The 16,340-nt window shown below is 44.9% G+C and overlaps 1 protein-coding gene across 4 annotated transcripts in view; it reads left to right on the forward strand.

Annotated features, from left to right (window-relative positions):
- Positions 1–16,340, forward strand: part of FRMD4B (FERM domain containing 4B) — a 130,026-nt gene that overhangs the window by 72,959 nt on the left and 40,727 nt on the right. For all 4 annotated transcript variants that reach the window (XM_071813239.1, XM_065845695.2, XM_065845694.2 and 1 more), the window contains exons 5-7: positions 1,666–1,750; positions 13,505–13,561; positions 14,547–14,569. In XM_071813239.1, the coding sequence (XP_071669340.1) occupies positions 1,666–1,750; positions 13,505–13,561; positions 14,547–14,569 (165 nt within the window). The remainder of the gene's footprint in view (positions 1–1,665; positions 1,751–13,504; positions 13,562–14,546; positions 14,570–16,340) is intronic.

Consider the following 16,340-nt stretch of genomic DNA (forward strand, 5'->3'; position numbering starts at 1 on the left):
TGCCCTCTGCTCTGCATTTCTGGAGAGAAACACTCAAGTGTATTTAAAATGAAGTTTAGCAAAACTGCTTGAAAAAAAAAGTTACATCAAGTGCAATCAAGAGAGGGTTGAAATACCTGTGGCTCCTACAGTTATTGATGAAAGATGAGTCATAGAAATGTAAAATAGCCTTTCATATGTCTGAGGCAGGCTGTGTTTGAGTCTGCTCCTTGGACAGGTTGCATACCTGTAAAATGGGTAAATTGTCACCTTATTCTGCAGAGGTTTTCTGGGGAGTGCTTTAAAATTCATTTGATGGAACATTCTATGGGAATGTGAAATATTAAAACAATTACTGTTTAATGTGTTGCTTGTCTCAAGTCACAGCATAAATATTGTAAATGTTCCTAACAAGTGCAGCAGGTGCTGGCTTGACTGCTTCCTAGCATGCACTCTGTGCTCCTGCTGTGGACTTCATCCAAATCTTGCAAGTCATCTGCACAAAGAGATCAGTGGGTGGAGGCTGAGGCTGCGAGGAGCCTTAGGAGCACTATGGGGCTCCAGGAGGGATTGGCCTGGTTCTGATAAACAGTGAGCTGCATGCCCTGTATTGGCCATCCAAACCTCCTGCTATCAAAGGCAAGACATGGAGAAGCCCTGGTGTGGTCTGCACTGCAGGGGCAGTGGTGGTGGTGGCCCAACTCTATGGCTGGAGTAAAAAGTGTTCCTTCTCTCCAGCACTGGGTGGGAGAGTGTGGACCCAGCACATTCATCCTTCATAAGGAGCTGAAGCACAGGTATCCTGCTCTCAGAATCAGCTGAAGGAGAATTGACAGGACCAAGTTCACACAAATTAGTCTCTTAAAACTGACTTGGCAGTTCTACGCTCCTCAAATCATAGATGTGTTTTATCTGCACCATTTAATGCACCTCAGTGCTGTTTGGCTTGATGCCCCAAGTGAGCTGGAGAAGCACAGGTTGTATGTGATTTTGCAGGGTGCCAGTGGCAAACAGAATGTTTGGTGTAGCTCTATAACAAACTGGGACTCATCTGTTAATCTTTTGGTTGGGTCAGAGTAACCAGGAATGGGATTGCTTCTGTTGGTGTGTGCTTCTGTGATGCACGCATAGCCCTGGGAAGAGGAAGACAGTGAGCGTGTTGCAGAGTGGTCCCTGAAAGGCTGGATCAATTGCAGCCCCTCCATGTAAACCCCTGATTTTGGGATTCCCATGGTCATTGGGATGGATACGCCTGATGGAGTAGAGCAATCCCAAAGTGTTCCTTGTGTGGCTCTTTGCTTGTACCCATTTGCTTTGAGGAAAGTCACTGGCTTTCAGCTGGTGGCTGTTCCTCTTGCCTCTCTCCTCCAGCAAAGTGCTGGGCTGATGTCCTGACCAGCATCAGGCTTCATTTACATAGGAGGAATGGGCTTTGTACCTTTAGTGTTCAACAGGGTTTTCAAATTAGATGAAGAGTCACCAGATATCTATTGTTGAACAAGGACGTTGTTGTTCTCTGTGTACTGTCAGCCCATGAGTTTCTGCTTGTTCCCTCTTAATAGGCAGGAAATTAAGTGCAGTAGCTCATAGTTCCTCTGTGCCATTTTATTGCTGGAGAACAAAACACTGAGGAAATAAAACGAGGAAACCTATTCAAGAACGTAACTCTTTTTTTTTAATCTTCAGGTTCTACATTGAAAGCATTTCCTTTCTCAAGGACAAAACTACAGTAGAGCTGTTCTTTCTGAATGCCAAGTCTTGTGTACACCAGGTAAGGTTCAGCATTCTTCAGAGATCCCTGTTATACATCTCCCTTTTACTGCTCCTCTGCCACCTACACAGTCCTGCAAACTTACTAGGACCTGTGCCTGATTTCCAGATCTTATTGAAGGATTAGAAACTTGGTATGCTTACCTTTCTCCTACACTTAAATGCTGATGTTTCAAGCAGATAGATAAGAGTGATGGTTTCCTGGTCCTGTTTTTTGCAGCCATGTTGGCTGCTCACTGAACTAGAACAAGTCTTAAACACTTAAAAGCTTTTAAGTTGTTTGAAATCTAGGTTGTAACTTTGTAGGTAGGCTCTGTCTCAGTGACATATCCTTCCTATACACTACATAGCAAACATTCAAGGCAAGCACCTCTTTACACCTTGTGTCAAACTTGTCTCAAGAAGAAAAGACCCATGAGGATGGTTCTATGCTGTGAACTTGGTTCCTGTTTCTCTGATTTCCTGTCTTAATTCAGTGAACTAGCAAAGTAATATAGCCTATAAAGTAGTAATCAAAACTAGTTATTAAAATTTCTGTATTTACTCTCTGGTTAAGCAGCTTCCGCTGTTTCATTGACATGTTCAAACTGGAAAATATATTTTTTTGAAGTTACTTCAGGATATGGTAACCAAAATCTTTAAAAATAAGGTCAATCTGCTGCAGGTACATCTTGGTCTGAAAAAGAGTGGTATGGCAGCCACCTTTGCCATGCCCTGAGTAACTGGTGGCGCAATAGCAGCTGCAGTTCTATGAACTTTACTCCAGCAATGCCCGATGTTTCTGGGATTTTCCAGTTAATGTCAAACCCAAGCATCTGGTGCTTTTTTTTTTTTTTTTAATGGTTCAATCAGTCTAAGAGGGTTACTTGGTTCTTACAACCTTTTCTTGGAAGACAATCCAGCATCATTAGCTGGTGGTGGAGCTTTGTGTAGCTGGCCAAGGTTTTCACCTTTAATATGCTTCATATTTTAGAGGACTCTTATTCAGCATCCAGAATTCATTATTTTATGGTGGGATCAGAAACCTGATGTGTAAGTGGTTAATGGCAAAGTTGTGACTGTGCTTTGTACAGGAATTGCTTTCTGGAAGAGTAGAGGAAATTGGTGCTGGTTTACAACATGCTGAAACTTTAAAGAAGCTTGAAGAACTTGGGTCCTCACTGGTTAAGATTAATGAAATGCAAATCTCTAGTTGACATATCTGGCGTTTTAAATGAAGGGTCTTGGCAACTTCTAGTCATCCTTTCGGGGAAACTTGGAGTAGTTTAACTAGAGAAACAGCACAAATAATTTTGGAATTGGAAAGTGGGTCTGGTTTTAGGATGGAATGTGAAAAGTGCTACTGCTATTGAAACAAATGTTAGTCAACATTAAAACATCTGAGCGCAGGTACATGTGTTTATGTGCATGCATAAAGCATAAGAGAGAGCAAAGAAAAAGAGAAGCATTAAAAAATGGCCCTCATTTGATGATAGACATGTACTTCATCAAATCAATAAGGAGACACTTCTGACCTGGATAAATATTATTATTCAAGCAGCATAACTTCATATTACTGAAATGAAGTGCTGCTGGTGCAGGGAGTGCTGCAATAAGCAGACAATGCATCACCCGGTTGAGTTCAGGGCTTTGGGAGCTGGGAGAGGTTTGAATGGAGACTGGTTCTTATTTTCCCCCCTGCCATGGCTTGCAAGGTGTGTGCTCTAATTGGTAGCAACCCAAAGTGCCAGATTCCCTGTTCTTGCAAGCAAAATTCCCAGAGGCAGAGAGGGTTTTCAGTCGTGTCCAGTTGCTGCGGGCAACGGAGGTATGAGGAGCATCGCTTCTTTCTGAGAGAAGGTCTTTGTGGGCAGCGCTGAGTGTTTCAGCATGTAGCAAAAGCTGAGAGCCCTCAGTCTTGTCTGCAGTGTTTTCTGTGCTGGGTGGCTTTGCAGTCCAGCTTCAGTAGAAGCCCACAGCAGTTCTTTTACTTTCATTTGGTCCAGTGGCTTGTAACCTTCAAAATAGGTCTCTTAAAAAAACCTTATCCTACTTGATAAACTTACAGTCAACCTCTAGGTTTTACGTAGTGCATGAAGTGTGCATGGGACCAGTTATCTATTTAAGCCCGTAGCATGTGGACAGGAAGATGCCCGGTGTGTCCACTCCTGTGGTGTTGCCAGGCTCTGCTGTGCTGTGGGGAAGGAGGCGCAGGATGGGCAGGAGTCTCCTGAATATGAGCAGATGTGCAGTGATGACAGCATGGAATGTTCTCTGGCATTCCTCGGTTGTTAATCCAGCTTGGGGAGGTTAGACCTGCCTCAGCTTAGCTTCCCCCCTCCCCTCTCCCATCTCCTCTTTTCCTTTTCCTGCTGCATGGGTGAGGAAACCTCAGTGTCTTAAAAACCAGCACATATGCCCAACCTGTGTACCGTGGGGTAGCTCATCAATGCACACGGTGTACTGGAGGATGCCCTGCCAGGGCCAGATCCTAACCTGGATGTTTGCATGAAGCTTCTGCTCTGTGTGGGCCGGGAATGTAGCTCAGAGGGTAAATGCTGCAATACTGGGGTGTGAGAAGACCTGCATGGATAAGACTGCTTGAAAGCTGATCGTGTTTTTTGCTTTCACAGTAGCTCGTTCCCCACAGGGGACACAGTGTGTGAAAAGCCCAAATCCAAGGTGGTGCAAGGGCCTGATGCTTGAAGGAGTTTCTGTTTGTACTCTTTTGATATTCCTGAGCACTGGCATGTGCTGACAGTACACCAGTGTGTAGGCACCTGCACTTCGATCGCTTTTGTGCTTTAAAGGAAAATGATGGTTTTCCAGAGCAGAGGGTGAGCAGGTGACATTGGCCTGTGTGGGAGATGGTCCATGTCGGAGCTCCCGCTGTCATCTCGGACACAGCACCAGAGTCAACCCAAGGCTTGGACAAATACAGCTGGTATGTTAGTGACGCTTCATGCTAGTCCCTCCTCTGGGGGGGGCGGATTTATCTGTGGCTAATGAGGTCCAGAGGCTGCATCATAAATGTATTTACAGTATTCTTTGAGAGATCTGTGGGCAATCCTCTGTGTGAAATCCTGTAAGTGGCTGTATTTAATCGAAGAGAATGGTATCTACCTAATGAAGTCTGGCATCGGAGTTTGGGCTGGAGCCACTGGGCAGAGTGTGTTGCCCCAGGTGACTCCAGAGAGGCTTTTCTTCTAGCCGAATAAAAACTTGGAATAAATAATATAGAATATTAAATATCTTAATTATACAATATATTACAAAACATGGATTCTGAATAGCCTGCATAACAGTCCTGAAAAGGATGAATGCTGCAGTGCATGACCACGCACTCTTCTCTCACCTCTCAACTCTACGTTCCTTCCTGCAAACCTCTCTGCTCGTTTCTGCATATCTGGTACCATTTGCCCCTACCAGGGCTTGTAAGAATCTGGGGTTTGTGCATTCTTCAGTTTCTGTAAACATTTTAACAAGGTAGAGACAAGATAGACAAAGTCTCTGCTGAAAAAAATATATTTCTTTCTACTTGCCACCCACTTGCTTACCTTTGTGCTTTTCTATATGGTTGTCCTGGTTTTTAAACCTTGACAATAGTTAAAGCTCCTTAGTGTCTCTGGAGTCTTTGCTGCTACACACCAGGTTTGTGCACCCTCTAGAACCTGCACAGTGCCCCTCAACCTTGCTCTCATCCCCTGCCAGCAGCTGGGGAGCAAGGGGGTTCCCCCTTGCCCAAAGCACAAGAGGGCTGAGACCTTATTTTTACTTCAGTGAATCATGTTTTAGCAGTGTTACTGTTCTGCATCTGGAGCAAAGAATTGCTGTGCATTGAGCATGAGGCATCCACAGCTGCTCCTTTCCGCCGCACCCCATCTTAACCCACCACTGCATCAACACCAGCATTTTGTGCTGTACAGCATAACATCATGCTGCTTTACACACTTGGAGAATAAGCTTCCTCTGCTCGATTTACCAACATGACCCATTCAGTGTTTGCTGGCCTTGCCCTCCCCATGTCTCCTTGCATATGAACTGAATGCAACACTTGTGGCTCCACTCATAAGAATGCTTGGTGTTTCCTCACCACTGCTGTGTGCATAAACCTTGGCCTCCAGCCAATATAACAAATGCTGCCAGTGCTCTCGCCCTACTCTCTTTTCATGTTGAGCTGCCCATTTTTTTTCCCCTGGTCTGATGCTGCAGTCCCCAGGCCCTCTCTGTCCTGTGTAGTCCAGCCAGCTGCCTGGCTCCTGCTCTCCAACATCCGTGCTCTTTGGATTGGAGCTTGGAGAAGCCGCATCTGCTGCCAGGAACAGCTTGGGCCACCAAGCAGGAGGTGGAAGCTGGTAATACTTAAATCTCCAGGTTTGTGGAAGGGTCTCCCAGGGACTTAGTTATAAGCTTGTTTATCATGTGTATTTTGGGAGAACACAATGGCTGGAAGGATGCTTTGTATATGTCTGGGACCTATTTTCTTATGTGCCTCTCTCTTTCAAGACTTTGAGAGCTGCTGCCTTCAGTGGTGACAACTTCAATTTAAACTCCTTCTTTCCTGTTGCTGAATTGTAAGAAGTTGGGTTTAGATTTATAGTGATCTCTGAAATCTACAGTACAGATGGAATTTAAAACAGTGAAAGCCTAGAACTTAGTTTCAGGTGAAATGAGTATCTCGGAATCCATGTGTTTGCACAGGGATCGGGAGATTTGTAACATGTTCAGTGTGTTATTGCACAGCCCATGACCAGAGCTGGGGTACTTTTAAGGAGGTGGGTCAGAACTGGTCACGCACATGTTGATGATAAATTTGGAAAGATAAATTAGTCTTTTCTTTCAAAACAGCCAAGTTTGGAAAAATAATACCCTACTTGGCTAGCAAAGCACTGCCAAGTTTATTATGCATTGGAGCTAACCTCCTTATAGCTCTACAGCCATAGGGTTGACTCTTTGCCAGTCCTTAAAATATGTTCTGTAAACTAAAATTGGCTGTGTTCCCCTTTTCCTCTCTATATTTGGGTATCAAGGGGGTTATTCCCCCCCCCCCCTTCTATTTTCAAAGACTTGCAATAATTTCTTTAAAAAAAAAAAAAAAGAAAAAAGAAAAAAGTTAAAGGAAATTGAAGTTCTCAGAGGAGTATGTATCTGTGATAGCACTGTGAACAACAATGCTTGTGAGCCCTTGGCAGCCTGCAGACCAGTGCTCACCAAGAAGAGCTGTTGAAACAGACCCCTGGTGTGAGCATAAAGTCTGGCTGGCTTCCAGCTCACGGCAAGCAAAGCAGTCATATATCAGAGAGCTCTCGAAAGTTTTATGACAGATATTTCCTAATTCTCCCCCATCTCTAGGAAAAGGGGAGCATTCCCATACAGGCTCATAACACAGTATAGGCTGATTCTAGCCAAGGCTGTTAAAATATGCTGTGTCCATTGCCTGTGTTTGCTGTTCTGCTCCCCAAGATGTGTGAAGTCCAGCATGAGGATCAGCAGGGCCAGTGGGCATTCTGCTCTTCAGGGCTGTTATTTTCCATGGGTGCTGGCAGCCACCTTCTTGGCCCACATTCCCCAGCAGCATGTCAGTAGTTGAGAAGTATGGATCATGCCTATGCCTGGGAACAAAATGTGACAGCAGGAGGAAGCAGGACCCCAATGCTGATGTAAGCTGGCAGAACTCCACGGGGCCCCCCACACTTATTAACCCATGAGACTTCACATGGGGCTGTGCTGGTGGCTTGGGAGGGACTTGGCCACAGTGTGGGTATAGTAAGGGACTCTATACAGAACTCTGAGAGTTGCTGGGGTTGGTCCAAGGCTGTCTGCTGTAAAGGGTGATGGTGCCCCAGGGACCTGTTGAGGCTCTTGACAAGGGGAGGTGTAGGTTGTGTCCCAGCTGGGCTGGCTCATGGCATATGAAGGCTTAATTGGTTTGCAGCCAAAGTTTTATACCTCGCATCTCTTGACATACTCATCTCCTCCTGGGACTAAACTACTGGTGTTAATCATGATGGAGAGTTTTGCACCTTTGATCTTCTGGCCACAGGGTGAAGATGCTGTGACAGCTCAGCTGGTTCTGTTGGTACGTGTTGGGTATCTCACCATAGTGCTGTGGCAGGGAAGTGAAAGGCCATCGTGATTATATGTTAAGTCTAAGGACGCCATATATCCTGGCTTTGCACACAGGGAAGTCTTTATGTCCTTCCCCCATTCTCTGCCTGTTAATGCAAAAAAAAAAAAAAAAGGCAGCACTAAATGTGCTTCTGTTGCACTGAACTGCGTAGACAAATCTCAGAGTAGCTGCTGTTGTACCTGGAGTTTCATGTAAATGTTGGCTGAAGCACAAAAACACAAGCAAGGGAGATGGATGAGGGTGGCTGGCAGACACAGCAAAATAAAGGGTGCAACAGACACCTGAAGCTTTTGCTCACCACAAGGCACTACCAGATCTTTTTTTGTCTGGGTTGGCCTAAGCCACCAAGTTGGGAAGCAGCCTGTCCTGCCAGGGTAGAGCCACAGTGGCTGCTGCACATGCACTGAGCTGTGTTCAGTCTCAGGTTATGCTCTTGTATGGGTAAGAAGGGATGTGGGGCTTAGTGGATGAAATAAAAGATGTCATGGACCATATAAATGCTGTGAAGCAGCTGTGAGGCCTCCTGAGCCATCCAAACTGTGCTCCCCATGGGGTAAATGCAGCATAAGTGCAAATCTGAAGTGTCCTTTTGAGGAGAGTCAGAAAGACCCGCCTTTAATTTGCTCCTATTCTGCACCTCCTGCTGGTTTAGTGCTTTACTTTCCCTCATAACATGCTGGAGTTAGACTCTTGCTTTGCTGTGCTTTTTTTTTGGCCAGGCATTTCTGTCTTTGGGAAAATGGTTCCAGTTGAGAAGTTCAGCAAAGTTTGGAGCTTGTGATGCAGATGGGAATGGGATGGAGTGTCCAGTGCATCACAGGGCAGTGTGAACAGTGGGTGACACCATCAGGAATGCGATATAGGTGTGAATGCTGGTAATCAGGACAGGTGCTTTAAAGTTGGCTAGTTATTCATTTACTGCTGTTGTTTGTCTCTTTGCTATAATTACCCAGCACAGTCAAACTGACGGAGCGAGTTGTTGAATTTACCTGACCTAGTTCCTCCCATGCTGCTCAACTTGTGTTGTGTAACAGGTTGTGGCCAACAACCCCTCCCCAGCCTGTCCCAGGAGCTCAGCCCACCTTGCTGTAGCCTCTGCGCCCGAAGAAACCTTCAGCACTAAAAAGCTGCAAAGCTTTCTGTGCTGCAGGGACCTGTCTTTGCACCCTTTGGCTGTCAGGACATATCATGGGGATACTGGGACATTTGTGAGAAGTCACAGTGGTGCTGGGTACCGGATTGGGCACTGGCATTGCTTTCTTCACTTGTGCTGGGTCCACACCCAACTAATTGCCTCCCTTAGATTGAAAACCTTGTTGTATGCATTCAGATCCTTTCTTTCCCTCTGTATAATTGCATCCCTCTTTCTCTCAGCTTCTTTTAATCACCTTTCAGTAATCACGGTAATTATATTACATATTGTGACTATCTTGAGGCTATTCAAGTATAGTGTGTGTGTATTTGGGGGTGTCTTTGGTTAATATAAATTTGTAAAGGGGTTGGTTTGAGGGAAGGAGTGTGTTAGTGTCTTAATTCTCAAATCTCCATGTGAAATGTTTTTGTCAGTCTTTAACCTCTCAAAGTTATATGTGCCTTGAACAAACCATATTGGTTTTCATTTCTTGCTAAAGAGTTAAAGATGACAGTTCCTGTGCGTTGCTTACTTTTTTTAATCTGCTTTAATCTGAGTTTACAGTCTAAAGATTTGCTTAGCACGGTTAATGCTTATCTGACCATCATCATTCTTGATCTGTTTTTGTCAGGATTTCAGACTTGTATCTCTACAACAGTAAATTCTCATGTTGTTGCTGTTTCTAATGAAGGTTCACTGCTCTATTCATGACCAAGCTTGTGATTATCACATTCATAAGTCTATGTCTGTGCAGCAAAAGACCTGAGCCCCTAACTGAAATGGGGGATAAATTCTGCCCATGGGCACTGGAAGCAGGAGTTGGTTTTACCAACTGCTGTGACACTGACCTATTCCTGCTCTGTAGTAACTGCCACCTGGGTTGGACATCTGCCCCAACCTTTTATTATTCTGATGTTTGTCAGTATGACAAAAGCCACCACCTGAATCTACCAGACCAAATGCAGTATCTAGATACATAAGCCTGTGGCCTTTTGGAGAGCTATACAAGTGGCCAAATCTGTCTCGCTGGTTAAAATGATTGGTCCCTGTGCAAACTCTAATTGAAAAATATCAGTTTCATCCCCTCCCTGGAGCTGCATCCCCTAGTCTGTTTAAACTTATTTGCATCTAAAATGTAGAAGACTTGGGTTCCATTATCTGAATTACATCCATTTACTTAACCTTGCACTAGTGACCTTATTCCCACTTGGGGTAAATGTAGGAAAACCATCTTCATCATCATCATGTGGGCATGAGAGTGCTTGCTGCCCAGGGCAACCCCCAACTGCTTGTGGAAGTCTCTGCCTAAATTACCCTGGCAATTGTAGGCATTACAAATTAATCTTCTTCACAGCCATTTTTCCCCATCTATTTTTGAAATTTGACTTTTCTGTTAAAGCAATGCTAAAACAGACCCCTGTCTGCAAGCCTTGGGGGCAGAAGGATGGTTATAAAATCAAAGTGTTGGCTGAGTGAGTAGGAAGAGCCCAGTTTGAGTGACATGTATCTCTATATGGATTTGTGTCAAGTCAAGGGCTTTGACAGACCAGGGCTGGATTACATTACAGCAATGGCCAATTGGGGAACCAGATGGCAAATAATGTTACAATGGAAAATAATTCCAGGCTCTGAGGGAATTGTCTAAGGGACTGTCACTTTCCTAGCATTAGTTTGTTAGCTGAAGGCTGAGTTGTGGGATCCCTTGCTTCAAATCCTTGCTCTTCTACTTGGCGACTGCTGACCTCAGTGCAGAACCTTTGCCTTTCTGCATCTCTTTTCTTCCTTGATTTTTAGCCCTTTTTAAAGAGTAGGGGTTCTCCTGATTGCCCTTTGAGGGTGTGGGGTTGGGGTTTTGTCGGGGTTTTTGGGGGTTTTGTTTTACTTTGTGTTTTTTACATGCAGGGCCTCCTTCAGAGTGGCCCCAGTCTCCTGTCACTGTTACTGTACAATGATATGTGACAATTAGGGCTGGTCCACTCTGTTCTGAGGTTTGCAACAGCTGGAGAGCTGTGGTGGTGGCCCCGTGCATGGGGTGTCCTGTTTGTCCCCTTTGCTCTGGTCAAGACACCTTCAGTCTCTTGTTTGAGAGAGGTCAGGCTAGCGAGCACCTTTTTTACCTGTTTGCTCCTCAACACAAATGTGCTTGAAACTGAGGACATAGGCACACCAAAACTTTCATTATGAAAGTAAAGATGGAAAGTTTATTCTCTGAAGAAGGCAGTCCCCCTTCAGCCTTTTTGGTCTCCTAAAATTATACATGAAGTAGTTTATGTGGTCACTTTTAACATTTGTGGCAGTGCCACAGCACTCTAATAAAGTGACCAGAGTTTCTTTACATTTGTATTTAGTACCAAGTGAATAAACACAGAAAAGCAGCCTTGTAATTCCTATTGCTAATTAGTTAATGGCTGTCAGGTGCTTTGAAGATGAAAAATGAAGACGTGTTTGCTTATTAAGTCCTGAACACCCCTGTAACAGCAGCTATTGCCATGGGTCAGCAGAGACTCGCTGCTGCAGTAGCTCACGGAGTGATGCAGAGGTTTTTTTGGAGCCAGCAACAAGGAGGACCTTTGATGTGAGAATTGCATTTGGATAGTTAACTCTTCATGAATTTCTTGTACCTTTAAAAGGTGATGAGCTGCATGTAGCTGATTCTGCCTTGGGGCAGGGAGATAGTCTTGATGAGCTTTTAAGGTCCCTTCTGGCCCCGTTTTCCTGGATTTCATGGTCTAGGGACAGCTTTGCTGAACTAGAGCCAGCCTTACCTGCTGAGGAGAGCGTTCCCTGAGATAACATTTTCTCATGTCTGGGTTCCCTAATGCAGAAGAGTGCAGTGCTGGGATGACCTGATCTCTCATAATCCTCCTGCTGCCTTAGTTGGCCTCAGAGGCTGTTTAAGCAGATGCAATTTAAGCTAAAAAAAGGCAGCTCAGATGTGCATGACAAAGACTAACATGAAACAGACCTGGAAGTAACAAACTGCCTTAAAATTGCACCTATGTGAAGAGTTTCTGGGCTGCAATCCTTGTCTTTCCTCTTAAGCACCAACATAAAAGAGATCTGAAGGAAGGATGAACTCAAAACCAGGGTTTTTTTTCTACCCAATTTGTGATGTGCCCCTCCTCTTCTTCTAATAAAATATGTCTGGGAATGCTTTGGAGGCTACTTCTGCATAGCTGTTGCCACACCTGTTGGGAAGGGGAAATTCCTCTTGGTCTGCTGTTCCAGGGCAGCCTGGGGGAGCACTGCTGCTGGAATGTTTTATTGACAAAGCTGGCAAAAAAAACCTTCCTTTCCATGAAAATTGAATTATTTGTTTGTTCACTTCTGAATTTTAGTCTCTGAGGGTCAGACCTGCAGCTGTGGTAAATTAGCTCAGCTGCACATGGACCCTATATATTTTGAGATGTCATTTCCCTGTATCTGTATGTAATTCTGTAGATCTTCCTGCTACCCTGGTTTTGGCACTGTTTCGGTTTTCAGTCTGCCTTGTTCCCTCATTCAGTCAACAGGTCCTGGGGACAGAGGATGTGTTGGCTTAGTGACAGGCATCATGTCTACTACCTTTACTTGCAGAAGGTCAATAAGAAAAACAAACAACTTCTGTATTCCTGGGCTCAGTTTTGTTCTCTATGTGTAGCCTGCAGGATGCAGTGTGTGTAAGGGGTAGCTTTGACAGAGTCCAACTGTAAGTGCATCTCCTTTACTCTTCCACTGTTAGGGCTAGTCCCAGTACACAGCCAAGACCAGGGTTTTTTGCTTGTAGGAAACTAACTTTGAAAGACTATAGTTTAGCTTCCAAGCAAGAATAAAAGGATCCTTGTGGAGTTTTGGTGTGGCATTTTTCAGCTGTGTGCCTCTGAAGTCACTGAGTGCACAGAGCTGTCAGGACAGGACTGGGGTCGAGACACATGACAGTTCCAGTATGGGTGTCTGTGCAGTTTTTCTGAACACTGCACTGCACCTCCAGTGTACTTGCCAAGAATCAGAAATTGTAAGATGCAGCCACTGTGAGGCAAAGGAAGCTTGGTTATACTATCCTTGCGATTCAGAATTATTACATATCTAAAATCAAGAGTGTGTGTACCACCATTGCAACAAAGAACTGTGGTCTCTGCCCTGAGGAGATGGTGTGCTGCAAGCTATGAAAATACTTCGCGTTTAACCCTGCCTTCCGGGTTCACAGACAGCTTTTTTGTGTCGTGCAGGGTCAGGTCCCTGTCAGGGTGTGCACAGATGCAATAGCACCCTGTCCAGTAAAATGCACTAAAAGATTTGTGGGGAAAACACGTGAGGGCCTGGAAAAAAAGGGGTGAGGTAAGGGTTGGGGGAGGAAAGGCACCCCCACGCTGTGTGTACATGCTCCAACCGGGGGACGCGGGGGGGGATCCGGAACTCGCTGCCGCGGAGCGGCCGCCGGGTACCGGGAGCCGCCCCCAGCCCCCCCGCGCCCGGTGGAGCGGGCGGAGCGGGAGGGTCCCGCACGCTTCATGTTCTGCTCTCTCCCTGCACAGGGACAGATCGAAGTGGAAAGTGAGACGGTCTTCAAGTTGGCAGCCCTGGTTTTGCAGGTAAGCGCCTCTTCCTCCTGTATTCGCTCGGGTTTCTGATATCGGTAACTTGGATTTGGTTTAGCCTTTCTGGGTTTTTTTTTCCCCTTTTACAAAGACAAAACCGCACAGTGGTGTTTGTTTGGGAAAGAGAAGCTGAAACAGTTGGGAGTTACTTTTCTCGTAGATGAGAGAAATATTTATTTGAGGAATTTTATATTGAAAGAGGGATGTAAGAAGAAAAACTCATTAAGGGAAGTCCTTAATTTAGGTAGGTTTCCATTCAGTTTATCACTTACGGTAATTTAAATATGTTCTGCAGATATGGGAAGAAAAGACTGTAATACTGTAGCTAAATTTGTTATTGTGCCTGTGAATCTTTCAGAGAGTGTGTTTTTGATGCCTTTATGTTGAAATACATATATCGGGTCAGTTTTTTTCTTGTCTTAATCAAGTTTTGTTGTACTCAGACTTAAACTCTGGTTATTTACCACTTTCTATGATAAAAAAAAATTCTGCCCTTGAAATGTGGGTGATGGTGGTGTTTTGTTTGGTTTTCCCGATTTATTCTCAGTGACAAAATGCTATAGCAAAGCTGCAGTGCCTTGATCTGTCCGAACTGTTTTCATCTTGAGTGAGCACAATTCCTCTCAACTGCTGACCTGCTTGGAAAGCCAACCTTTAGCTGGATGTGGTCAGCCAGAGAGAGAATTGTATTTCACTTTTTGTGCAGTAAAGGTGACATTTGATTTGCAATGTGAAATTCATCCCCGTTTTGCAAGTGGTTCTGTTTATGGTGTAGGTGGATAATCTACAGCTGGAAGCATAAAGGGTGAAGTTATTTATTTTTAAATACGTACAGGCAGCCTCTGTACTTTGCTTTCCGTGTAACTGGGGTCAGGATCTGGCCATGGAGCTGTGGGAGTTGGGAAACGAACAATGCTGGGAAAATCGAGGACTTTTGAAGAGATCATGTTTTAATTCTGTCACTCTTTTTCAATTGTAGGAAGCTAAAGGAGACTATTCCAGGTAATAACATTTTCCTTTCTAGTACCAGTGTGCTTGATGGATGTGTTTTTCTGTGTTGGCATTGTATTGCAAACAATCAAAAATGGGGGTGAAGTCCAGCCGTGAGCAGTGACTGAAGAAAGTGAAATGCGCTGCTGGGCTGGATAAAATCTGAGTCCGCAGGGTGAGTAATGCCTTTTGTGAGCGGGCTCTGAGTCAAAACAGTTTTTTCAGGCCATCTTGCGTTGCTCCCCTCGTTGAACGTGGGACACGGAGAAAACTCCTCCTGTTTCTTACGCGAACAGCTGGTGCTTTGCGCTGCAGCTCGGCTCCATCCGGACGACCTTGCCCGCAGCCCGTGCAGCAGCAGCACATGCGGAGAGACGCTGAGCCCGTCAGCTGCCCGTGACGGAGATCAATGAGCCGCTTTCTTCTGCAGCTGCCCCACGGGGCCTCCCCGTTCCTGCACTTGACCGGACAGTTGCGTTTGTAGTTGGTGTGTGACCTGCTTGCTGGGCTTTAGCTGTCTGAAGCTGCAGCAGCAGGCTGGGTTTGCCTTTGGAAATGGCTTTTTGCCGTGCACTGGTTATGATAACTGGCCTTGGGGTGTCGTGGGGAGGAGGTGAGGTCGCCCTTGGATCTGTTATAGTTAAGGGAAAAGACCTTTGTTTAGAAAGAGCTCTCTAAGCAAACAGAAATTTGCAAGGTTGGCTTTGGTGACGTTAATATTTTACTTCTTGCTGAGTTTCCCTATAGGAAGAGGGGTGTGTTTACACTTCAGCTACAACAGCTTTCAAGAACCATGTTTTTGAAATGCTCAGTGAGAGCTATCTGCTGAAATGCAGGGAGCGACTTGTGTCTGTCTGCCAGAGCCTGCTGCAGTGACATGCTCTGCTTTTCCTTTAGTGCACAAGTGTCCAGTAACTGTCAGTGCTGCTGCCCAAGACCCCTTCTCCACATGTCAGTCCCTTTTTCACTGAAGGACAGGTTCTGTGAAGTCCATCACAACTTGTTTTTCCTTTTTGTTGGTGTGCTCTCACACCTGCAGGGACAAAAATATGCCCTTGTCACTAAATTGACTGGTTGGGCTGGCTTTATTCATGCTGTAGACCTGCTTTGTAACCCACAGTATATTGCTTATAGCCACAGTGTGCTGCATTATTCTCTACAAAGACCCTGCTTATCTTACCTGATCTCACAAGAACACCCTAAGACACCCATAAGCTTAACTTAGTTTAGGCATAGATAACTATTCACTTGACAAGAAGTGATTCGTTAAGCTGTAGCAACTGGTGGCATGTGTTCTTGATTCTCAAGAAAAGGGGTTAAGGTTAAAAGCTACCTTTGTGGTGAAACTTCCCTTATGTGGTTTAAACTTAACACCAACTCCTTATCATTTGCCATAAATAGATTAGTACTATTGCTTCACATGCCCAAGAACTGTGTCCGTGGTTATTTTCCATGCCTCCACAAACTTGTTGAAAGGAGTAGATTGCCTGTGGTTACCTTCAAAATTGTTTAAAGAAAATTAGAGAGAAGAATACTGTGCTACAGGAGTGATTTCCTTTTCCAAGTGCAACTCTTCCCCTAACAGTTGTATGAAATTAGCTGCAGCAATTGTTTCCTCTGTTAAACAAAGCATATGTCTCCATAGCAAATGAGCATGGCCAGCTGTCTCAAGCCCAGTGAGCGTACCAGAAGTGAAGGAATTTGATTCTACATATCACAAGTGGTCGTTTGGACCACCACTGATAAAGCACCAGCTTAATTATGAGCTTATCTTAACAAAGAT

Source organism: Patagioenas fasciata, chromosome 10, assembly GCF_037038585.1.
Source record: "Patagioenas fasciata isolate bPatFas1 chromosome 10, bPatFas1.hap1, whole genome shotgun sequence".
Classification (NCBI taxonomy): domain Eukaryota; kingdom Metazoa; phylum Chordata; class Aves; order Columbiformes; family Columbidae; genus Patagioenas; species Patagioenas fasciata.